Below are 25,072 nucleotides of genomic sequence, written 5' to 3'. Positions count from 1 at the left end.
AAACTGTGAGCGCAGCAGCTCCGCCCGCCATGCATACAATAGCGGTACACACCGCCGGCAGCCGTCACCCCGGAGCCCCTGCACAGCGGGGAGTGAGCGTCACCAGCGACGTCAAATGTACTCACTCATCTCTCGTACGTCACACATAGCCCCGCCCACCCTGACGTGATGACGCCTCCCAGGCGAGAGAGCAGAAAAAAACCTGCCTCGCTATAAAGAGCTCGTGAGATGTGCACCGCACACTATACGTGCGGGGCGTGGCCGATCCGGTAAACCAATCAGAGGCCCCTTTTCCGTTTCGTCGTCGAAAAAGCAAGTTAGGTTGCGAGATACAAAACCCTCTGCTCAGCTGCGAGTTGGGAGGGGAAGAGGGAGTGAGCGAGGAAGATGGCGGCTCTTAGTGAGGAGGGGAGGTACGGGCTGTCCTGCGAGAGGGGGACCCAGGACCAGATCACCGTGCTTCACGTTAAACTCACTGAGACCGCCTTCAGAGTCCTAGAGAACCACCAGAACACTAAGGTAAGCAGGGCGGCTGCCCCTACTAATGGCTGCAGTGGGGAGAAGTTGGTGGGATGAGCAGGAATGGAGGGAGGAGAAGTGGGACAGGTGAGGGTGGCCGGGGCTGCTGTCCCAGCTGCTCCCTGCTCCCCAGGAGGGCGCTGCTGAGGAGGGCTCTGCCAGTCACTGCAGTAACTCCATGGAAGTTCCCAGCCTGTAATGTCCTCCCCCCTCTGCTGCCTGGAAAGTTTCTGTTTCCTGCCTACATGTGAGGGACTATTATAACTAGTGCATTATAATGGGTGCGATGACCTGCAGATGAGCCCGGCTAATATGGAATAACGTGCGGCCATCCTATATATAGTGACGGAAGTCGTTGGGATTATATCTGCTAGTCGTGAGCTGCTGTTATCTGGTAGCGCCCAGGGGGATCTGATGGGGGTTATACTCCTACCTGTACGGCTTCTACAAGGGAGGGGGTCACTGGTTTCGGGAGCAGATTTGACCCCTTGATTCTGAATTCAATTGAAACCCTTAAATCAGCCCTGTATGTGGGCACCCTCACAGGCGGGGTCTCCTACTGAGGTGTCGGCCGTCCTGTTCATACAGCCCCCCTCCTGTGGCTCACTGCTCAGAGCTGCTCCTACTTCGCAACTTTGTTTTTAATGCAGATTAGGAAAATGATACAAAGTAACTGTTAGTTTCTGGTTTTGTTTGTTTAGACTGTTTTATACTATATGACAGAAGTGACTGTTGGATCGGGGTCTGTGAGGTCCTGTATGTGTGGCAGTTGTGTCTGGGCAGAAGGGGCTTTATTTTGGCTAATATTACTTTATTTGGAGCCGTGGATGACTTTTTAAATAGCAGTACGGCTTGTCGCGCACATCCAGCTCTGCTGTGCGGTGCCAGCTGCTCTCGCAGTCATTCAATATGTGGAGTCCCAGCTGAGGTCGGGGGGGAGTTCTGCTGAGCTGTCACTTTTCACTTCTTCAGCCTCGGGCCTATGAAGCGTTGTTGCAGTTTTTCGACTATGGGTGTTCATTCCTTCCCTATAGTGGGTTATGGCGGCGGTCATGTTCTATGTGGTTTATGGTGTTCTATTGAGGCGCCCCATTATTCTCCTACTGGAATGTTTAATATGTGAGGTTACTTGCATTGAAGCTGCTGCTGAGGAAAGTGTTTAAATCGTATTTCCCAAATCTAGTCCTTTCAGAATAGGCCCCCTTATCTGTGTCAGTTGGCACCATATTGCTGGCAGTTTTAAAAGGACTTTTCTGTTGCTGACTTGTAGGGCAGCCGGGTGGCATTTGGTGCCCCATAGCAATGTGTGGGTATTCAGTCCAGTAATGCTGTTGGGGAATTGTTGCTTAAGCAGTTTCTTAAGGTGATTATAGGCGCTTAAATGCAGCTCTACAGGGGCAGGGAACTTGAAAGGAGTTAGGCCGGTTTCACATCTGCGTCGGAACCTCCAGTTGGAGGTTGTGTCATGGATGCAACTGAAATTCCTGCATGCAGCACTTTCTTCCATCCGGCAACTGGGCAGCAAGTGGGCGAACCTCACTATACTAAATGGGGTCCGGGCGGACCCATTATACTCAGTGGGGTCCATCCAGAAACGGAGCCATTCGGCGGTGAGGATTCCCTTTTCTGCTCCTTGAACAGTGCAGGAAAGTGGAATCCGCCAACATGGATAAGAAACCACCCTTAAAGCGACTTGCAGGATTTTGTCCTGAAACCAATCTTGGGATAGGAGGGGGTGAGAGTTTATTACCCGCAGTTCTTTTTTTGCTGCCCCTCCAATCTTCCGTTTCCAGTCCAATATTCAGCTGTCCAAGATGGCTGCAGCAATTTTCTAGCTACCTAATGTACACTGTTCTGATCACATGAGCAACTCTGGCCAATCAGGGAGCAGGTATAATGGTGCATTCTTAGTCTTGCACTACCAATGTATTTTGGGGAATTGGGTAGTCTGAAGACTGGCATCAGTCATCTTCTATGGCCAAAAACAGCATCTGGAACTGCCAGATGGGAGCGGCAGCAATACATTCCTCTGGTCTTGGCACTGAAATATGTCCCGAAACTGGTGGGTTGCTTTAAATATTGATGACCTATTTGTAGTACAGGTCATCAGTATCAGATGCCGGCACCCCTGCTGATCAGCTGTATGAAGAGGCAGTGGGGGAACTGAGGCCTCTAGACATTCATTGGTAATGTGGCCTCTGCAGCTCAAATTAATAGATTGAGCTGTAATACCAGGTAGTGCCACTGAAAAATGTATGGCGCTGTGCCTGGTGTACAATGAAGAGGCCTCAGCACTTGCCCAAGCACCATGGATTCTTCACACAGCTGATTGATAGAGGTGCCAGGAATATTTGGGTCCCCACCAGTCTGATATTGATGACCAAGGTCATTGATATCAGCTCTAGATAACCCTTCCAAGAGTGTTTCCAAATGTGATCAACAGTATAGATCATGACTTCCCAACTTTGTCCAACTGCCAAAACAGGGTGACGCCTGGACCTCACTATGATGTGCTTCCGGCACTGAGGAGTGTATAGGGGATCGATGATCATATCAAAGCGACATTCCGATTCTGTCATGTGACCGGCTATAATACCTGCTGTTTTACTTCTGTCGCCGTCCCTCCGATCAGCAGGGCTGACATCCTGTTTTCAGCTGTCCAAGATGGTCTCCACAGCAGATTTCTGACTACCTATTGCTGGCCAGTCAGATCAGCTATAGTGCATAAGTAGTCTAACACGACCAATGCATGGTGGAGATTGGGTAGCCTGAAGATTGTATTGGACATCTTGGGCGGCTGAAAACAGGACCCAGAATTGTCAGATCCAAGAGACATGAGCAGGTAACATAACCTAAAGATTGTCCCTAAACTGGAGGGTCACTTTAATAAGTTTGTTCTTCTGCATTTTGTACTGCTCCTTTAAATGAGTGCCAATATCTTGCCACTTTTGACTTTGCCATAGTCTGGGGGAGGGAGTACTTGGGAGTCTTTTAGAATGACTTAACATATGGCAGATTTGTTGTAGAAACTTCTACTTATTGGTCGTGTTTGTGGATTTCTGCAAGCTGCACAGAAATCTGAAACTTCTGCAATAATGTGAATTTGCTGTGAGTCTGATCTTCCAATGCCGTCCCAATAAACGTCTCCGTGACCTTTCTTATCACAAGAAGGTTTTCTCCATGCGGTCTAATGTAATCTATTACCCGACTGCAGTGCTCAGTAGGCTTCCTGGTGGAAAGTCTAGAGAAATAGATGTGGCGCCATGATTATTCATCTAACACTTCTATCTCAAACATCTGCATTTCAGAGAACCTAAAGAAGCAAACTGGCAAGTTTGTTTCAGTTCTGTCAAACAGCCGGAGGTGTCCTGAGCTCTTCTTAAAGCCTTTGCAGTATCTTTGGAAAGGCTTAAATCTTGCCCAGATCTCTAGGGGTTTAACGAGCCGCCATAGCCCTGCACTGGCAGAGAGGCGTTGGCCAAGTCAGGCCGCCGCTGTATCTACACAGTAAATTTTAGCACCATCATCTTAGTAATTAAACTAGGTATTGATTTGTGAGCTGCACTAATAACTGAGCATCTACCATATGTTGCTGGCAGTTGACATTAAGGTATTTATGACTAGGCTGCTAGCAAAAAAGACTTCAGCTGAGAGCACATACAGGGCATATAGTGTATTAAGGCTGATGGAAGCTGCAGAGTAGCTTTAACCCTAAACGGGGTGAGGAATCAGCGGACAAGCAAACGCTCGTAGTTTTGTGCTGTAGGTGATCTTTGCAGCAGCACCATCCTCTCATGTAAATGGGATGTGCTGCTGACCACTGTGGTCTATGAGCGACGAACGGTGGTATTAAAGGGGTTGTCCTAATTCTGTAAAACCCCCTCCCTTAAACCTATACATACCCTTTCCCTCTGACGTGATGTTTAGGTCACTCGCACGATTGTTTTTGCAGCGGTTTAGCGGGCGTCTGAAATGTCTGCTAGAATCGCTGTACTGATCCTCCATTGATTTCAATGGGGCTTCTCAGATGAGCATTTTAACGTCGCGCCAATCAAACGCTGTCTGTTCTATTTTAGTGCAGGGCAGCGCTTTTTAACACACGTCACCCATTGCAATGATGGGGTGCATTAAAAATGCTGTCGACCGTGCTTGAGAACACTGAAAAAGCAGCTGTTTTACCAACTCCTATGTGCCGCTGGCCTTACAGGCTGCCCCAGCATGTCGATGGGGCATCACAGGCGCTGCAGCCAATAACAGAGCTCTGCGACCAATTGCAGCACTTAGTCCTGTAAACTCTACTGGACTGCAGGGTGTAAACAGACGGAAAAGCAGAGGACCACAGAAGTATGGCCGCCTGCAGATGGCCACATCTGATCCCGCTGCGAAAATTTTCGCAGTGGAATGTGGACCCGTGCCCCTGCAGAGACTAGCGGCTCACCCACTCCCGGCGTCTCCGAAGCTCTGTGATGTGTCGGCTACTGCCCAGCCGGCGCATGCGCAGAGCGGAGCTGGTGGGTCTTTACTGACATTTGTGTGGGCCTCTGCGAGACACACAGAAATAGAACATGCCGCGATTTGTTTTCCATGTGGGTTTTCACACAGACAAATCGTGGCCGTCTGCCTAGGATTGCGTTTTGTAATGCCATCCTATGCAGGCGGGCATGGGCGGAAATTCTGCAGGAAATCCCGCCGTGGATTTTCTGCCTGTGTGCGGGGGGGGCCTTTATGTGGTGTTTAATGTTAATGCATGGCATAATTCTGATCAGTGGGAATTCTCACGCAGACCCCCACTGATAATGTGAATGGGGTCCTTTGTCCCCCCCTCTTCTCCTAGTGAAGGATCACTGCACCCCTTGCAGTTTGGAAGAGATTGGGTGCACGTCTGCGGTGCCACTCCATTTATTTTTAATGGAACTGCTGTTGATAGCCGAGCACTTGTACTCGCACAGTTGCCATCAGCCCCATTGCCATGCATTTTCGGCCATCGCTCTGTTCAATCTGACATCCCTTCCTGTGGGAGAAGAGTTGCCACAGAGACATGGGTCCCCTGTTTTTGAGATTGGTGGGGACGTCGGCAGTGAGACCCCCACTAATCAGGCTTTATCACCTATTGAAGGGTTAATTCTGGTACAACCCCTTTAACACTCATTCATCCTTCATATAGTTTACATTGTCCTGTGTGTAGAGTCAATCGCCACTTGTCATATGGCTCACATTAAGCTGTGGGAAAGGGTTCCTAGTGCTGTCCCTTGGCTCGGATTCTGCTCTGTCTTGAGGACATCATCCTGAGTTTAAAGGGAACTTTTTGTATTTTTGTGGCGCTTGTACTCCCCCCGCCCCCCCCCCCCTTTTTTTTTTCAGAGTTTGGTTTTGAATTTGTATGTAAATATACAATAACAATAAAATTCCCTAAAGGGAACTTTTCGCATCCCCACAGCATTGTAAACTAAGTAATGGCGCTGTTTGGGTACATAACAGGGAGCTGGGTGATGCCTTTTTTTTCCCCCCACCTGCTTCCGCGATTTAGTGGTGTCTCTCTGAAGTCAGCGGGTGGCATAAAAATCTGACTGTTTTCAGAGTCCCTATACAAGTCTATGTGAGAGCATGCGCCCGGGACTCAGAAGTCTGATTTTATTTATTTTTTTTTTATGCCACATGCCAACTTCAGATGAGAACACCACTGGATTGCGGAAGCAGGTCAGAAAAAAAGGCCTCACTTGGCTCCTTGTTATGTACCTTAAGAGCCCCAAAATTTAGTTTATGGTGCCGTGAGGATGGTACAAGTTCCCCTTATAGAGGTTGCCCAACCACTCGGGATAGGTCGTCAATAGTTGATGTGAGGGTCTGTCGCTTTGGACCCCTGCTGATAACCAGGCTCCAGTATGTTTGGACTGTGCTGGGAGCAGATTACGGGTCTGTATAGTAGTAGTCCAGGTTGGTACTGCAGTCACGAATTCGATTGAATTTAGAAGGTTCGGGAGAAGAAACCAACCCTGGTAACGCACAAAAACCCCCAAACCATGTGAACATACAGTAGCCATCAGACATTTTCAGATACTGTTGCACTTGATGGGTTTGGTCATATTTTTCTAATCCTGCGTTTTCTCTAGTTTTGGGCCCACGGTAAACAGTACTATATAAAATATGGCAGTTTTAAAGAGCAAGTCTGAGAACAAAAAAATGCATATAACACAAATACAAGCAATTGTCTGTTGGGCTCTCTGAAATCCAGCAATTAACTAAAAAACCTTCCTGGATCTCTACATACCGTCACTTTGTCCTACCTAGCCAAGTAGATCTCTAATATCCTGGAACCTGTTTCCTGCGCTGTAGGTTGCGGTCGGCTATCGCTCTCTATAATGTGTTGTGTTAGAAAACAACCCTCTGTTTTGATGAATTCTCACTGATCGCAGTCGTGTTGTTGCCGTTCAGCTCGACATGCAGTAACCTGTACAAAGTTCACTCATGGCAGGTAACAGAGCCTTGTCACTTCAACCATTGCCGGCTTTTTTTTTTTTCACCCCCACCCCCTTTAAATGTAATCACATGACCGACCTATGAAAGCTAAGTACGTGCTCCGGCTCTCGCTTGACAGGATTAATCAGCGCTGCCTGCCTTGATTAGGGAGGCTTTAATGAATAGAAAAGAGACCTAATGCCCAAAAAATCCTCCCCAGGAAACTGCTTACTGTGCAATTCTTGTTTTCTATAAAAGGCATCTACTGTTCTGGTATGAGGTGTCAATCTGAAGCGTCTGCAGGCTTTTATGAACTACAAACGTCTTGTTCTTAATGTTTTTCTTGAGATTTCTCCCTTAGTCCATCGGGATATGTAACCAAGAAGACTAAACTGTTGCTGTTTAGTGTTACATTTACTATCTGGTAGACGATTCCTATAGGAACTCCTAAAGGCTGGGGGGGGGGGGGGGGGGTCTTGATGTTTAGTTCAGCAGACTATAAAGTGAAGGAGATCTTTGTAGGGCGCACAGGCCATTGTGTTCTCTACACGGTACATAGCCTCAACCTCTCGGCTGGCCCGCTGACCCTTGTGCTGCCGCTCACTTTTGTTCTCCTTGGCTCTTGTTTACACACAGCTGGGACTGGAGGAAGAGTTGGTGAAGTGTGATTCACAGAACATGAATTCGAGCCGTTTTAAAGGCTCCTCCGCTGTCTATATTGTTCAGCGGGGCCTGAAAGAAAGGTTTTCTAGCTCACGTTTTCCCACTTGATGCATGCGGATCCGATTACTTTCATAGAATGAACAAATTGTCCCGGTCTTAAGCAGACGGAGCACTTTGTACAATTACATAGTCGTAAGCCGTAGGTCTCTAGAATATCAGTTTTGTTTATGTTCCTTACTGACGAGACGATGGGATGTACAGTATATTTGGAAGGTGGGTACACGTGGCTCCACGCCATACAGATCAGGTTATGCTTACAGCCATACATGTAGTAACATTTACCTTTAAGCCATGATATGTCAGTGTTTTATGTATTTTGCACTTCATGCCCAATAAAGCGGAGCTGTGATGGCACACAGAAAGGAGCAGACTTATTTTTTTCCCCCTTTCGTGATCCTGGGGAGCCCCTCTAAAGTTCACACGTGGCAAACTTGTTGCAAAACTTTGTGACTGTACCATTTCCCTGAATGGGAGGGGGTTGCAGAAAACCATGTACCTGCTACAGGAACAACCGAATAGAGGGGAATGGAACAGGTTTTCTGTAGCGGCTATGTCTGTAACATTAGGGCGCTGTTGCACAAGTGTTGTCAGCAGTGGGTGCTGCTTTGCCATTAATTACCATAACTTCAAACCATTGCGAGTCCAGCTGCAGCCCGGCAATTAGCTGTGGGTTTACACGAGCCGATTCTCGTTTGCACGACTGAGTGATGTCACTGCTAACTTGTTCGCACAGCCTGTTTAGACAGGCAGATCGTTGAGTCACTCACTTCTAGTTCAGTGCTTCACATTCTTTGTGCGTTTATTGCATGTGCATCTGTGCACCCCACATTGGTTTCTATGGAGACCTTTGGTGCACAATTGCGCAGGAAAAAAAGGGAATGATTCCATTGAAATCAATGTTTTATTCACTGCATATTGCATGCTCAGATACGCCCGTGTGAAGACGCCCAAACGTTTTTTTTTTCTTTTCAAACCCCCCCCCCTGTTCGGCACGAGACAACCCCGATCACCGGAGAGTGCTTACCTGAATCCCCGCGCTCCGGTGACTTCTTACTTACCTGATGAAGATGGCCGCGGGGATCTTCTCACTCGGTGGACCGCAGGGCTTCTGTGCGGTCCATTGCCGATTCCAGCCTCCTGATTGGCTGGAATCGGCACGTGACGGGGCGGAGCTACACGGAGTCCCATTCAGAAAAGAAGACCCGGACTGCGCAAGCGCGGCTAATTTGGCCATTAGACGGCGAAAATTAGTCGGCTCCATGGAGACGAGGACGCCAGCAACGGAGCAGGTAAGTGAAAAACTTCTTATAACTTCTGTATGGCTCATAATGCGCAATGTACATTACAAAGTGCATTAATATGGCCATACAGAAGTGTATAGACCCACTTGCTGCCGCGGAACAACCCCTTTAACTAGCCTATTAGCTGGTTATTAGGGCACTATTACATGAGCGCCACGGGTAATGGCATTACTATTCAAGCTGCAACTGTGCTTGCAGGTTCAGCCCAGTAATTGTCGGGAAACCGCAAGCACTAGTGGCATCTACTAGCACTCGTGTAATGGCAGCCTTGGGGGTGCTATTTTATGAGCAATGGCAGCTGTTGCTAACACTTGCATCTTCCCAACATTTGACAGGCTTAGACATCATGTCCACGGGGAAAATCAGGCCCGCCGCGGATTCTATATGTAGAATCCGGAGCGGGTCCCTCCTGCCCTGCGGACATGATGCCTAAAAATAAGAATAAACTCACCTGCTCTGGGCGATGCGTGTCTCCCCTTCTTCGCGGCCGGAACTTATTTCATTCGGCCTGGCGGATGTGCTCGGCATGACGGCAGCGTGCCACGCGCAAGCGCCGGGCACATCCGCCGGGCCGAAGAAAGAAGATCCAGCCGCAAAGAAGGGAAAAACCGCATCGCCCGGAGCAGGTGAGTTAATTCTGGTACGGGTCTCCCGCAGTTCCGGACGGCTTCCATAGGCTTCAATAGAAGCCTGCGGGAGACCCGCACTAAAATGGAGCCTGACGGTGAAAATGACATCGGGAGGTATTAAACTACCTGTGGGTGTCTAATGCATCCCTATGGGGCGCAGATCCGCTGACTGCAACAGGCACCTGTACTGGTCATGCTGTTTGAACACGCGAGTCCAGATATTGGCCGCCACTGGGGTTTCTCTGCTTGTGTTTTGCAGGGGAGAAATGGCGTGTTCTAGTGAGATGGGTTATACAGCAAATCTGCAGTGGCAACAACCACACAGAAAAAGTTTGTGTCATGGAGAAAATGTGGATTTACTGCATATTGCACATGGCAGAGGGTGCAATCCATAGTGCAAATTCGCAGCATAAATTGCCATGCTGCGGTCCTATGCTCTGCACCGCATGTCAGGTTCCATGTGAAGGTCATGTAGATTTTATTTTTTTTATTTTTGTAATTTAGGAATGAATTTGCAGAAATCTCATTCGCTCGTCGGCTACTGGGAATGCTGTGGATTCTTCACACTAAAACCTGTAGCACTCCCGCCTCATGGGAAGCGTACCCTAAGGCTGCGGTCACACTTCCAAGCTTTAGTCATGTTTGTATTTATTTATTTTTTTAAGCTAAAAGTCAAGGCCGGGCTCTCATGACCAGGTCAGATTCCACATGTGGGTGGCCTGCGGCAGGTTCTGGCCATTGACCCTGCGTACAGCACTTACCTGTATTGTGATGACCGCAGAGGCTTGCAGACGGTCAGGCACAGTACAGGTTTTTGCTTTTTGTGTGTATTTCCCACGCCGTCGCTTAGCGTTGCCTCTAGTACCTGCAGTCCGTATGCGATGTTAACTATGTATGCGCTGTGGTTCGGATGCCTCCATTGACATCAATAGAGGCCGTCTGTGCAGGTTCTGCAGTAAAGTAGAGCATGCTGGGTTTTTTTTTCCTTTCGTCCGTAGAATATACAATTCGTATCCGCAAAGGTGAAGGAAAACTTGAAACTGCGTAGCTTTTAATGCCCGCAGTTTAACGTGAAAAGTCAGCGCAGATGCTGATCATAGAATCCGCAATTCAAATTCGGTTGTGAGAGACCGGCCTAAAGATATTTCTCATTTGGTGTTGGGGATTCCAAGCGGCAGGTCCCTGGTGATCAGCCATTGATGACTTATCTGGAGGATAGGTCAACTATAGTTTGCATGGAAAACCCCTTTAAATGCAAACTGTTTTCAGGAAGTTTGCTTGATATGAACTGAATGAGTGCCATTCAATGGGATCAGCACTCATTGAAATTGCCTCTGCCCACCAGTGCCACCTGCATGGGGCATGGCCAATCATTCATACAGTTCATCACTGTTGGCAGTACACCCTACAGGTAGACTTGCTGCTGACAGCTGACTTTTCCAGCTAGTTTCCCAGTTAGTCATTGTCCTGTTTACACCGGTTGATCGGGTGACACACGTTCTAAGTGTTCATGTCCGTTGGTCGGTGTTAAAGGGCCTTTGCTCGCACTGAACTTCAGGCACAGATAACATACAACAACCTATTTTTATGCGTGACCAATTTTCATAAACGAGGAACAATGGTTTCATTGATCCTTTTGAGTTTATATTGAATGATGGCAACAATCTCCTATTCAGACAATATATTGTGACCCTTGGGCCTCAAGCATGGGCTAGAGATGGTATAGTCTGGTGCCCAGCTGCATGCAGAAGATGGTACTCTGATGGCATCCAGTTATGTATGTGGCACATTGAGCCTTAATGCACCCCCATGCTTCTCATCTGCATCTGGCCAGTGGATTTGGGTAGGTGCAGTGTGGTCAGAGGGTAACCTATTTATCTTCTGACCATGCTGCTTGCTCCTTACTAGTCTAATATTTCGAGATGAGTGCTCATGTTGGTTCTACGCTCTAAGGGGCCCTTTTAATGCCAGCTGCACAGGAACAAGTCTGATTCCGCAGGTGGGAGCCCGCAGCAGAATCTGGCTCTGACCCCGGCCGGCGACCCTGCGTACCAATGATGTATCGGACTGCACGGGCAAATGATGATCATTTGGTGTAAAGGAACCCTTTGTTGCCCTGTCTGCAAATATTCTATCCAAGAGTGAAATACTCGGGTGGCTTGTTTAAGACATTTCGGGTATTCACTAATCTGATAGTTTTTCCCCTTTCCCTTCCAGTCATTGCTACATCTACTTGGGGTTGTGGGCTGCAAGCAGTTATTTTTTTGGGCACGGCTCAGGCTGCACTTTCCACTGTCCTTCTGGAACATTTTCCTTGGCACACGCTCCATAGCATGAACTTGAAGCCATACAGTGGAGCCTGTAAACCGCTGCAGCTGAGCTCCGCTGCGATGTGAGAGCTGCAACAATTTGTTTTCGCTTTGTATCAGTGCTTGTCGTTGTACCTGTTGGATATCTCTGCTGTAGTCACTTATTGAAGCCTTGCAGACTTTACCCACCGTGGAAAGGTCAGCTTGAACGTATCACCCAAGCGTTCTTCGGCGTGCATACTAATTCGCATTGACTCAGGCCAACGAGCTCAGCATGACGTCACTAATGTGCCTTCTGCTTGTGCTCGGCTAGTTGTAACTGTGCCATTTCACATGTCCAGAGTCAGTCCGTTCTGTTCAGATGTTCGCAGTTATCTGCTGTCGTCATTGCTCTAACGGCAGACTTTGCCCATCTTATCTGAAGTTCCCAATCGCAAGTCCATTTGGCTGCATTGTTAAGGGCACTCTTACACTGGCCGACAGTCACCCGAATCGCTCAAACCTCAGAATCTGTATGGCTCTATGCCCAACCAGATCACATCTTACATCCAAGCTAGAGATGGTACATCAGGGTACTAGAGCCTCCATGCCCGCCTGTATCAGATCTTGTATCCAAGCTAGAGGCGGTACAACAGGGTACTAGAGCCTTTATGCCAGACCGTATCACATCTTGTATCCAAGCTAGAGCCTCCATGCCAGACCGTATCACATCTTGTATCCAAGCTAGAGCCTCCATGCCAGACCGTATCACATCTTGTATCCAAGCTAGAGCCTTCATGCCAGACCGTATCACATCTTGTATCCAAGCTAGGGCGGTACAACAGAGTACTAGAGCCCCCATGCCCCTCCGTATCACATCTTGTATCCAAGCTAGGGCGGTACAGCAGGGTACTAGAGCCTCCATGCCAGACCGTATCACATCTTGTATCCAAGCTAGGGCGGTACAACAGGGTACTAGACCCTCCATGCCCGCCCGTATCGCATCTTGTATCCAAGCTAGAGGTGGTACAACAGGGTACTAGAGCCCCCATGCCCGTCCGTATCACATCTTGTATCCAAGCTAGGGCGGTACAGCAGGGTACTAGAGCCTCCATGCCAGACCGTATCACATCTTGTATCCAAGCTAGGGCGGTACAACAGGGTACTAGACCCTCCATGCCCGCCCGTATCGCATCTTGTATCCAAGCTAGAGGTGGTACAACAGGGTACTAGAGCCCCCATGCCCGTCCGTATCACATCTTGTATCCAAGCTAGAGGCGGTACAGCAGGGTACTAGAGCCTCCCTTCAAGGGGTCAGTTTTCCACAATAAATTCTCCTTTTGCTCTGATAATCACTTACTCTGTGTTACAATCACACATATAAGGTTTCATTCTATTCTCCTAGGGGAGGGATTGGCTTTTCCAGTGAGTGTATTTGCAGAGCTCAGATTTCATGCGACTGGTAATTTTCAGATCCCTTAATTATAGAGTGCTCGGGTTCTGCTGTCCCATATAGTCACTACATGTCCTGATGGTCAGATCGTGCTTTATACACATACACTGGTTGGTGAAACCCCTCTTGTGTAACGCATGCTATATGAAGGGGGAAGGGATGTTTTTGAAAACCATGAAGCTGCAGTTTTGTAAGATTGCATGCAGTCACACGTAGCAGATGTTTGGTGCTCATCTCTACCAAAATCCACATGTGATGCCCTGTCTCCCACTCCCATTTAAAGGAGATGTCCCGCGCCGAAACGGGTTTTTTTTTTTTTTTTAAACCCCCCCCCCCCCCCCCCCCCCGTTCGGCGCGAGACAACCCCGATGCAGGGGTTAAAAAAACCACCCGCACAGCGCTTACCTGAATCCCGGCGGTCCGGCGTCTTCATACTCACCTGCTGAAGATGGCCGCCGGGATCCTCTGTCTTCATGGACCGCAGGGCTTCTGTGCGGTCCATTGCCGATTCCAGCCTCCTGATTGGCTGGAATCGGCACGTGACGGGGCGGAGCTACACGGAGCTACACGGAGCCCCATAGAGAAGAGGAGAAGACCCGGACTGCGCAAGCGCGGCTAATTTGGCCATCGGAGGGCGAAAATTAGTCGGCACCATGGAGACGAGGACGCCAGCAACGGAGCAGGTAAGTATAAAACTTTTTATAACTTCTGTATGGCTCATAATTAATGCACAATGTACATTACAAAGTGCATTAATATGGCCATACAGAAGTGTATAGACCCACTTGCTGCCTCGGGACAACCCCTTTAAAGGGGTGAAATTTGCTGTAAATCAGCAGCATATATTAGGCTGTGAATCTAAAATCCACACCCCGCGTCAGGTTTTGCCCACCCCCAATTCCACACATGGAATTTCCGTACAGGACTTCTGAGCCGCAATTCCGCCCGCGGCTTTTTATCCCGGTATAAGTCAGCAAAGAGGAGGAGATTTGGAAAAATGTCGTCCACATGCTGCTGCCAAGCCGCACTAAAATTGACATGCCGCATGGAAATCAAGGACTCAGCATGTCAATTCTTTCTCCGTTTCCGCAGCGGCCTCTCTCCTCTATGGGGAGAGATGGCCACAGCGGAATGCAGGCGGCAAAGTCGCTCCAAAACCGTCGTCGAAAGGCCACCGATTTTGAAGTTGCATTTCTCCATGTAAATTTCGATCTATTTTTTTTTTCCATGTCATTCCGCGACATTTTTGCAGGATTGCGATCCCGTGTGGCTGCAGCCTTAGGGGCTTATTCACATGAATGAATTGCACTGCAAACTATGCTTGCAAAATGTGTGCATGCAATAAACAGTGGATAGAACCCATTTGGGTTTGTTCACATGAGCCGTGTTTTGTGTGCGCAGTTCATTTGCTCCAAAAACTGCCCAACATGTTCTATTTTCATGCATGGAAATGGCACATTAAACTAATTAATTGGTCACTGAAATCAATGGAAGCATGCTTTGTGTGTAATTATGTAGAGCGTGCTGAAAACTGCAACGCTCCTCTCGCAAATATGCAGCACAATGCACGTGTAAATACGCTTGCGCCCGTGTGAAGCCACCTGAAGGGTAATTCCCGTAGTGAGTTGTAGTTGAAACACATTTGAGAACTTCATAGGGTTTTATCATGAATTGCGTGTTTGGTTTTGCATATGAAACCTGTTTCGTGTGGAAGAACTGGGCAGCCAGTAGCCACATTGCAAACCCACAACAAGTCATGGTTTTCACATGTCTCAACCACTATGTAAATGTAGCCATAGGGTTGAAATTAAAGGTCACTCTACCCTATTAAAGGGGCTTTCCAGTTCTTAAAAGTTGCATGCCTATTTGCAGAAGAGGTTGGCTCCTGCTGGTCGGCTACTGAACAATCAGCTGGCACCCTATATGGATCGGGAAGCAGATAACAGTACAGTGGCGCGCTCATTTCAGTAGGAGTTGTGCCTGCAGTACCATACCGCACAATGTATGGCGCTATCTACGGGGTGACAGCAGCCCGGTGTAGAGATGATCAGCTGTCCCAGGCTGCCAACCCTGCTGATCAGCTATTGATGGTGGTTATTATCTTTATTTATATAGCACCTACAAGAGTGAGTAAAAACAAAACCATGGTTACATGAAGTAATGAATTGATGGAAACCGTATGGGTGAGGGGCTCCAATGAGCTAACATACTACAAATGGGGTGATACAGAAGGTAAAGGGGTGGAGATGTGCGCAGTATGGTGGGGTGGAGAACGAGGGATGCTATACACATAGACAATGGTTAAATTGAGCCATATAATTGCTGAATCGGTGTGACTGCAGGGGGCAGTTAGTTGCAGCTAGCAGGGATTGCAATCCGTAGGACTTGGAGCGTATTAGGTGGAGTAACGAGGGGTTTGGTTTAGGAGATACGGTAGGCCTCCCCTGAAGAGGTGCGTTTTTAGAGCACGCCTGAAGTTTTGTGGATCAGGGATTGCGCAGATAGTTTAGGGTAGCACGTTCCAGAGGACAGGTGCTGCTCTGGGGAAGTCTTGGAGGCAGGAATGAGAGGTTCGAAATTAAAGGGGCACAATCTGATTTCGTGAGCGGAGGGTGCGGGCTGGGTGGTGGGTGGTAGATTGAGATGAGGGAGGCAGTGTTGGGTGGCGCAGTGCTATGGAGAGCTTTATGGATGAAGTTAGTGAGTTTAAACTGAATTCTGTATTTACCGGGCAGCCAGTGCAGTGACCGGCACAGGGCAGAGGCATCTGAGTAGTGGCTGGACAGGAAGAGGAGCCTGGCTGCCGCATTCAGGATGGATTGGAGAGGGTAGAGTCTGGTGCAGGGGAGGCCGATCAGCAACGAGTTGCAATAATCGAGGCAGGAGTAAATGAGGGCAACGGTGAGCGTTTTTAGCGTGTCCACAGTGAGAAGAGCGGATTCTTGCAATGTTCTTGAGGTGCAGCTGACATGTTCGGGCCAGAGATTAGCTCTAGGAGGTGAAGGAGAGATCCGAGTCAAATATAAACCCAAAAACTGCGGGTGCACTGGGAGTTATGGTGGTGCCACACACTGAGATGGAGATGTCAGGATGAGGTTAGAGGCCGGAAACCTGTGGATGCATCATCAATTTAAGTGGAAAACCCCTTTAAAGGTATCTTTACACAAAACCACTTCAAACAGTCGGTGGTTCGAAAAAGTAAATTGGGAACTATGGGTGAACTATGGAGATGTTGCTGACCATGCTGCCGGTATCAGTGGTTATTATATTTAGATAACTTCGTTGTGTTTATTGCATCAATGGGTGTAAGCTTACTTCTGTCTAGGTCTCCGCTTGAAGCTTCTACGTGGTGTGAAAGGCACTCTTCTGTCAGTTTTGTCACCTTAGGAGCTTAGCATATACAATTAGCATATGCGTTTGTAGAGTACACAGGCCTGATCATATATATACATGCGATGGCTTCGGTGCCTCTAGGAGACGAGTCGCGGTGTAAGCAGTGAGTTGTTCCTTGCCAGCCTCCACTACACATCCCAGTCCTTGTAGCTACTTTCTTGTAAGTGATAAACATCAGCTTCCATCCTCCACCCAGCATTTATTCCTCTTCTCGTCAGGGATCTTGCGTCACCGCCTCTCGGCAATGCTGCTTTTGTTCGTGCCCTCCAACCCCCACCTCGCTCTGATGGATCTGTTCAGGAAATCCAGCTGGTCTTTACTCCAGTGCGGCTCTATAAATATTAAGCAACGCTAAATGTCACTGATAGATTAACCCTCGTATGCCGCCGCCGCTGCTGCAGAGTTATGGACGAGGACTACCTTGCACAAGTTCGCATTCTAGGATAACTTGGGAGCAAGCGACAGAAGCCAAGAAGAAGCGCTTCATGAATTAATTAGAGCGTGCCTCCTGCGAGTGCGGTACTATTTGTGTGATATGATGTGGGGCGGCTAAAGTAATAAAGCTAAATGGGTCGGCTCAACCGTTTGGGAAAGTTACCGGCATTTGGATTTTGTATCTGCTTGCGACGGGTTTTTATTTGTTGGCGAGCTCCCAGTACAGTGCTAGTATGCCTTTAGGGAAAAAATCCCATGCAGTCTTTGTGGCAGGTTTTGGAGCCACACATTGGAGCACTCTTTACGGGGTGTCCACAAATAACAAATTTGGTATGTTTTTTGCCCCACAATTAAAATCTACATGAAATCTGGTGCGGATCTGCGTCAAAAGTCCAAACCAGGCTTCACATATTGAAGGTTGGGTCCACGCGGTGGCTGACTTAGTGGACATTCTGCAGCGGATAGCCTTCCTCCAAACTCGCACGATTTGGTGCAGATTTTCACGCAGGTTTTATCCTGTATTGCTGTGCAGAATTCACCCCCTTACTGAGAAGAGGTGGAAACGGTGAGAAAATTGACATGCTGTGGAATTTATTCACTTCATGTTAATTTCTGCAAAGGTTCTGTTCAGTTTATTGGTACTGGTGCATCTTGTCTCCCCCAGAACTAAGGGTGGAGAAATGGGTTGGCCTGGCTCAGTGACAGGGAAGGGGCAGTTGACGCCCCCATCAGTGGATTGGCTGCTCCCTGCACACGTCATGTCCTGCAAACTCCAAGGCACTCTGGTGCTTTCTTGTGCTGGCCGGTTATGCAGAGGACCGGACTGACAGCTGTGAATGGCTGGCTATGTGGAGGACCACACTGACACAGTTGGTGGCCCTGCTTCGGCTATGCTGGGGACCGGAGTGCCAGCTGCTCTTCCCCCACTCCGGACACTGCCACCGGCAACCATCTGGCAGTGCTATTTCTACCCCTTGATAGGTTTTCAGCGGTAAGGATTGTGGGTGCTACGGGCCAGCCAATCGGAAGTTGTGGGCGTGTACTTTGCCTCCACCCATTCTGGTGCCCAGCCAATCCCAAGTTGTGGATGTGCAGTTTGTTTTCACCCATTCTGCTGATGGCGACAAGATGCACCAGTAGTACCCAGACTATTTCTGCGGCATGTGGAGTACATTTTTAAAATCTCATCCACTTTGCCGCTACTGTAAATGCCGCAAAATTTTCATGCAGACTGTCCGCAATAAAGTTCTGTGGCAAATCTGCCCAGTCTGAACCCTCCCCCCAAAGAGTGAAGTATGCTGTGGATCTGTATCAAAATCCACACACAATGGTATGGATTTTTCAGCTGTGGACACTTGTATCAAATCCTTGTGAACGCACTGTACTCTCAATGTGTGGAAATTGTACTGACTTGTGTTAAACTTGCATCTGATGACCTCGCTGTGACCACTGGTGTGGAAACTCTCTCCCTTAAAGGAATTTTTCAATATTAAAAATCACTGCTGGCGGGGGTCAGGGTCAATGTACATTTAAAAAAGCCCTTCTCCACTGGCAGACTGCACCTTCGCCACCACTCTAGTCCTCCGGTGGTTTTCTTGGTCTGCAGCAGTCACTTGGGTTGTTTATCCACTTGAGTGCTTCAGCCAATGGGACATCATTGGTGAGGTAGAAGCCCTGGCAGGTTTACATGACCTGTTTAGGGACTGTGCTGGGCTATTAGACCTGGTGATGCCATGGTGCGGCAGCAAGACATGTATGACATACTTTAGGATAGACTGGCATTGTTTAAAAAAACAAGACTGGAGAACCCCCTTTTTTTAAGGCCATATTTAAATAAGTTTGTCCAATTGTAATCCATATGTCATCCATATGTGCTTTGTGTTCACTTCGATATGTCATCTGGGTTTTCTTTTTCTAGTACAATAAAATGGAAAGACTTAAGATGTAAGGCTGAAACCTTTCTCAGAAAGAGATTTTGTCCTCTACCCGGTGTCTTTTTTTAACATGTGTGACCACTTGATGACCTAACAATATGGACTAATTTGTGTGTGGCTGCATTAGCATCTCGGTCCTTCACTAGCTGATGGATCACCAGTGGTTCAACCATCATCCTAGTCTAACTTGCGTAGCAACCTTTTATATTCCTACTAGATGTGGCTTTCCACCGTTTTCTTTGGAAGCAGGTAGTGATGGAGTATGTAAGGGGTTATACAGGAGACAGGCTAGTGGTCGGGTTACAAGTCGTCAGATTCAGTTTTCGAGTGCATGAAGTCCACAATTATCGTATGGGATAATTATGAGCTCTGCACATGCTCAACCACATAACTTTTGGTCATCAGTCGGGTTCACAGTTTGGCGTCTGGTCTATAATGTGTCTTCAGTAATTGACTTGTCAGCAGGCATAAATACGTGTAAAGGTTGTCCCACGTGAGCTCTGAATGCTACACCCATGTACTATAGTCAGCAGCTGAGAAGATCTTTTCTTATGAGGGTATTTGGGTAGGTTTCCTGGTATGTTATCTAGATAAATCATCATGGAGGTGGTGTAAGGATTTCTGAGCTGGCCAATGTGACATGAGCGTAATGGTCACATTTCTGCAACCACAATACAGCAAAAAGGCCTAGTTCAGGTCATTATCCCTAACAGCAGACCACAATGTACATAAAGAAATGTGCCCATATTGTGCATGTTTGACCCTGGCATTGAGAAGCAAGGAGTAGTACCTTTCACTGGTGGACTTGTGGGGGGATATCGTAAAGGTGGCCATAGACAGAGGTTCCCGTCGTAACCTTCATCCATGGACAACGTGCATTCTGATATTTTTATTGAAACAATTCCTCTACTGAAAATTGTCAACTGGTCACCCCTTGCAGATTGTGGCTGGGAAGAGTTTGAATGGTGCCGTGGCCGACCGTTGTCCCATTCAACAAGTGTGGCGCTCGGCTGGTTCACTTCCATAGACTTTCGTTTGGGTGGCAGTGGGCATTCTTGACGCCATTCCATTCAAACTGCTAGCCACGGTCTTGTGGCGAGAGGGGAATGGGTGACCTAGTTACCTTTTTTGGTGATCAGTATTTGCCCCAACAGTCAGCCCCTTACTGATCGCTAGCACACAGGTGATAAATACTTCTGGATGGCCTTTATAACCTCCATGGTTTAGACCTACTACGTTTTCTCACCAGTAGAACAGACTTCCGTCAGGTGGAAATGACTGACTTATTTTACTAGAATTCCAATGACTCTAGTATGAACACGTGTGTAATGGGTCAAATGGATGAAATGCTCAGCTTCTTGATGATCATGCAGGATTCCCTCACACAAGCTGGTTTTGTTCACTTTTTGAATGTAGTTTTTAAGCCAAAAGTAAGAGTGAATCAAAAAATGACAATACCTCTGCCCTTCAAAAACCTGCATGTGTGAACACGCCTTAACCAAAAACTAGTTTCTAACCACGGATTATAGCCTCTTTATAGAAGACGGTCAGCCCATGACGTGACCTGGTAGATCTTCCCGTTCTAGTGGAAGTTATAGCCCACTACATTCTGCACCGTGGTATTGTACGAGGCGATCGGTGAGTGAAAAGCTCTTTACTGTAGAAAAGCCTTTATTTTGGCCGTTTTGTGCATACGCAAGATAGGATTAGCCAGACCAAATTGTATTTTCATCGCTTCACTTAACAGAATTGTTTTATTTGGCCACTGACCTGCTGTTAAGGAGATAATCCTGTTTTATCATAAGATCTACTTTCATCCACTGAATCTGCTGATGGGAACAACTGCACCTTCCTGCAAGTTTGCTGGTGCGCTGTCTGCCAAGGCTTTGTAGGAGCCTGATATCCGGTCAGAAGTATCAAGTCGTGCATAGACAGGCTTTGGCAGCTATTGCTGAGTGCGTTTGTTCCAGAAAGCAGGAAGACCAAATCCTTGTAATTGTTCAGCGAGCCGTAGATCTGACCTGAAATAGAAAATGACAGGTTGCACAAGGATGCTGGCTGTCACCTTATACACCTTATTAGTTGCACATAATGAGAGCATCTAGCTACAAAACCGCTGAAATTTAAAAAAGGGGGATATATATTTTCACCTGCATAGCTTGGCTCATCTGAAGATATTTAGGCTTATGTTCTTGATGACACCGTGGAGCAATTATGAAGCCATCCCCTGGCCTTGCACCCTTTTTGACCCATGCTTTAGTGCCTCTTCAGATGAGTGTATTTGCTGTCCCTGTGCTATCCACGTACTCAACAGATGGTGCACGGACCCAGTATAGCATAGCCTTTCTGGTAGATGGGTGGGCATACCCCCCCCCCCTCCCATATGCAAAGGTGGTCATGCAAAATTGCTGCATGTGCTATTCTCTAAGACATAAAATGTGCAGCGTCCATGCAGATCGGTTTCACAGGCTCCACATTTGTGGCAGCTACCCTAACACTTTCTTCATTTCTGCCGCACAGCCCCATATAGTAGAAGTGACTCTTGGGGCTCGTTTATGTGCATGTAGTCTAGTGTAGAGTTGTACAGACTGTACTGGTGCCGTGTGCTTCTAGGGGAGAAAATCTCTAAATATAAAGCCAAGTCAACGTGGCATTCACGGTACGGAAAATGTATGCATCTTTTATGTTCCACAGCATGGCGTTTGTAGGTCCATAGACCTCAATAGAAATTGCGGTCTCATTTCTGTTGCCACTATTCCGTACTGGAAAATATGCTTGAAACGCACATTAATAAATGCAGTGCTTAAGCTCAACCTGGCCGCGGATGTTGATCACATGTCCACGCGGAAAACGTGCAGCAAGTCCGCCACGTGTGAACCCAGCCTAAATGTCTGCAGGAGCGTGGAGGGCCAGCCTGGTCGTCTGCAGTTGGGAATAGAGCTGCACTGATAACTAGGTTATTCCATAGGGGGAGTACAGAATACGTGGCCTTATTTCTATCACATCAGATGCATTATCAGTGGGCCGGTTAGCATGCTTGCTCCAAATGTACAAGTGAAGTGTGTGCTAGAAGCCCAAATACAAAGCAGCCATTCATATGAATGGGTATCCGGTGATCAGAGGAGGTCTACCAGAGCAGGAGCCCCTGAGCGCCTCTGAGCTGGCACATAGATGGGAGTCCTGAGCAGGGATGCCTACTGATGTTCAGATGCCCAAGTGGCGGATACTGTTTTGGCACAACCCCTCTAAATTTTCTCTCTTGGGTATTGTCATTCACGCATGTTCTTGAGGCAGTTTTTCTGGTCCAAAGTGTAGCTTATAAAGTATAGATTTTCTTTTTTTTTTTTTTTTTTTTTTTTATCCACTTTTGACTTTAAACCTATATCAAAAATCCGAACGGACAGTGCCCAAAACGTGGACATTTGTGGTGGCCAATGGGCACAGGACTTTGCTGCTAAATTGTGTGTGTCCGTTCTCTGTCACAAGTGGGGATAGTCTGACGGCGTGCGTCCAGCCGCACCGTGTGGTCTCGCCTTAAGACATTCTTCTCTGCACTAATCACCTTGAGGAGCACCACTTTTGGTATTTTCCTTCGTCTGAATTCTTTTTATTTGACCTTGTTAAGCTGCTTATACTCGGACAAGCCACCCCAACGTGACATACTACGGTAGTGAATTAGTAGGAGCAATGGTTATGGTCCACTTCTACTGTACGTGTGCAAGCTCTCCCCGATGGCACCATGGCCTGCTAGTATCAGGCGCTCACTGGCCTTGATATACGCTAACGCCATACTTCGGGGTCGCATACAGCATTGGTGACTCTTCTGGTTTTAGGAGTTTAATAGAATATGTTGCCATTTCATGGTAAAATGGCTTATTATAACTTAGGTTCTGGCACGTTCTCTCAGGTTTGTTCATGCAGCTTATAAGGATGCATTCACACGGCCATATGGGTATTTCGGCTCATGAATACATAAGATATTCATGGGCTGAAATACTCTGCTGCCTATTGACAGGCTTTTGCTTTTTCTTCCACGTGTAAATACGTGGTGTATTTGATCACTTAAAAAAACACAACTTCACTGATTTTGTGCATAAATATGCCGCTTTCCTGCATATTTATGCATGGCCATTGACTTCAATGGGCTACTATGTTATGTAATAAGCACCAATAGAAGACCAAAAGTTGCATGAAAAATCCGCAGCTGTAAATAAACACATTGGAATCAATAGGCTCATTTTTACTGTGTATTACATGTGGAATACGCAGGGTATTTACACCTGTTTGAATGAACCCTTACCCTTTTTTTCCTTATGATTATCACTGGCTTTGGCATCAAAAGACCTGAACAAACCTGCCTGCAGCCGTAGGGCTCATTCCCACGGGCGTAACTTCACCGCATATTACATGTGTGTAAAATGAGGAAAGTTGCAATCTGGCAAATCGATCTCTGCCTTGACTTGGACGAGGCATCACTTTATGGGGTGCACATATGTACTTGGGCACAGAACTTTCCAAGTATGGTGACCCTAAAGTGGCACTCGGCAGTCAAAACGCAATGTGGCAGCTTGACTATTCAGATTTGCTCAACATAAAGGCATCAACAGTAACAGATCAGAAATTGGTGTAAATTGCCCTTTTTAGCCACTGATTTAGGATGATTCACACTGCCTTTCATATTTAACAAAAGTATGGAGTAGCTGGGAGGAGGGGGTAATGGGACAAGCTTTCTATTTGCCATGAATGCATCTCGTCGTGTTCTGATTTATATTTTCGTTTCCTTTTTAGAACTCCATAGCTGCACGACCATCCATTCAATTTCAGGGACTCCAAGGAGTAAGTACTTTCACAGCTTCTTAGTACTGGGTGGAGAGAATGCCTGTATTATATACCGCAGCTTATGGTGAGGGGTTTCGCGGCTCCGTGTACAGTTTTTAAGCAATTATCCGCTTAACCTCTAGAAACCTCTTGCTTTTCTCTCCCCGTGTTACGCCATTTGTCACGTCTTCATATTTGCTTCCACACACTCCGGGTTTTCTTTTTGCTCTTTTTTTAAAATCTATCAAAGCTCTCCAGCCCTGATGCTGTGCATGCGTGTCTAATCTGCCCCGCTCATGTGTCCACGTATGTCTGCCAGGGGGTTACTCCTTTATCATCCATGGGTTTAGGCATTGGAAGCTGCAGCTTTTTAGCAATGTTGTGTATTTGCTGTTAGCGTGTAATATGAAGCGTGTGCCACGGTGGGCTGTAAAATAAATGTTTGCAAACAGTTCATCCAAATGGTTTATTGTACAATGAAGAAGGATCTATGAAAACACCCCCTCCTGTCTGTCCCGGGGGCGAAGGTGACATTACCTGTTGTCCTTCTCCGCCAGTATCCCTCTGGTCTGCTGGTTCAGGATGGCCACTGCAGTTTTCTAGATGCTAATGCACTGCTCTGATTGGCCAGCACTGATCATGTGACAGCTCTGACCAATTAACAGCAGAAGCTGTGCAGACATTTTCCATCTTGCAGCACATCCTGCAGCCACATTTGACGTTGCTAAAGTTTTTTGTTTTTTCATGGGCAGATCTGCTCTTTCATTAGGTTTGCATGGGCAGCTGATAGTGATTAATATAAGCATCCATTCCCTTACTGTTGGCACTGTTTGGCTGCACATATCGCCCACTAGCGAACATTTTTATGCTTGCATAAATGACAAACTAATGTTTCTTCGTCAGCTGATTGACACATTTACACAGCCTGATTGAAGCAAATGTAATTATGGAAAACCCCTTTAAATACATTTTACATAGCCCAACATTCAAGTTAACCCATATCCTCAGGATAGAAAAAAACTTGCTGATCGCTGGGGGTCTCAGTGCTGAGAACCACATCGATCCTGAAACCAGGGGTCCCGTGTCCCTTTGGTGTCACTGCAGGAATGCTTCTCCCACCTGC

General features: G+C 47.3%; 1 protein-coding gene across 1 annotated transcript in view; it reads left to right on the top strand.

The window, feature by feature from the left end:
- The first annotated feature begins 364 nt into the window (after positions 1 to 364).
- The window catches only part of ELL2 (elongation factor for RNA polymerase II 2), a 48,418-nt gene continuing 23,710 nt past the window's right edge, over positions 365 to 25,072 (top strand). Inside the window, exons 1-2 of the mRNA XM_066603008.1 lie at positions 365 to 519; positions 23,920 to 23,967. Of these exons, the coding sequence (XP_066459105.1) occupies positions 388 to 519; positions 23,920 to 23,967 (180 nt within the window). The 5' untranslated portion in view covers positions 365 to 387. The remainder of the gene's footprint in view (positions 520 to 23,919; positions 23,968 to 25,072) is intronic.

The sequence above is a fragment of the Eleutherodactylus coqui genome, chromosome 5, assembly GCF_035609145.1.
Source record: "Eleutherodactylus coqui strain aEleCoq1 chromosome 5, aEleCoq1.hap1, whole genome shotgun sequence".
In the NCBI taxonomy this organism is placed as follows: domain Eukaryota; kingdom Metazoa; phylum Chordata; class Amphibia; order Anura; family Eleutherodactylidae; genus Eleutherodactylus; species Eleutherodactylus coqui.
This window is presented reverse-complemented; position numbering and strand designations above follow the sequence as displayed.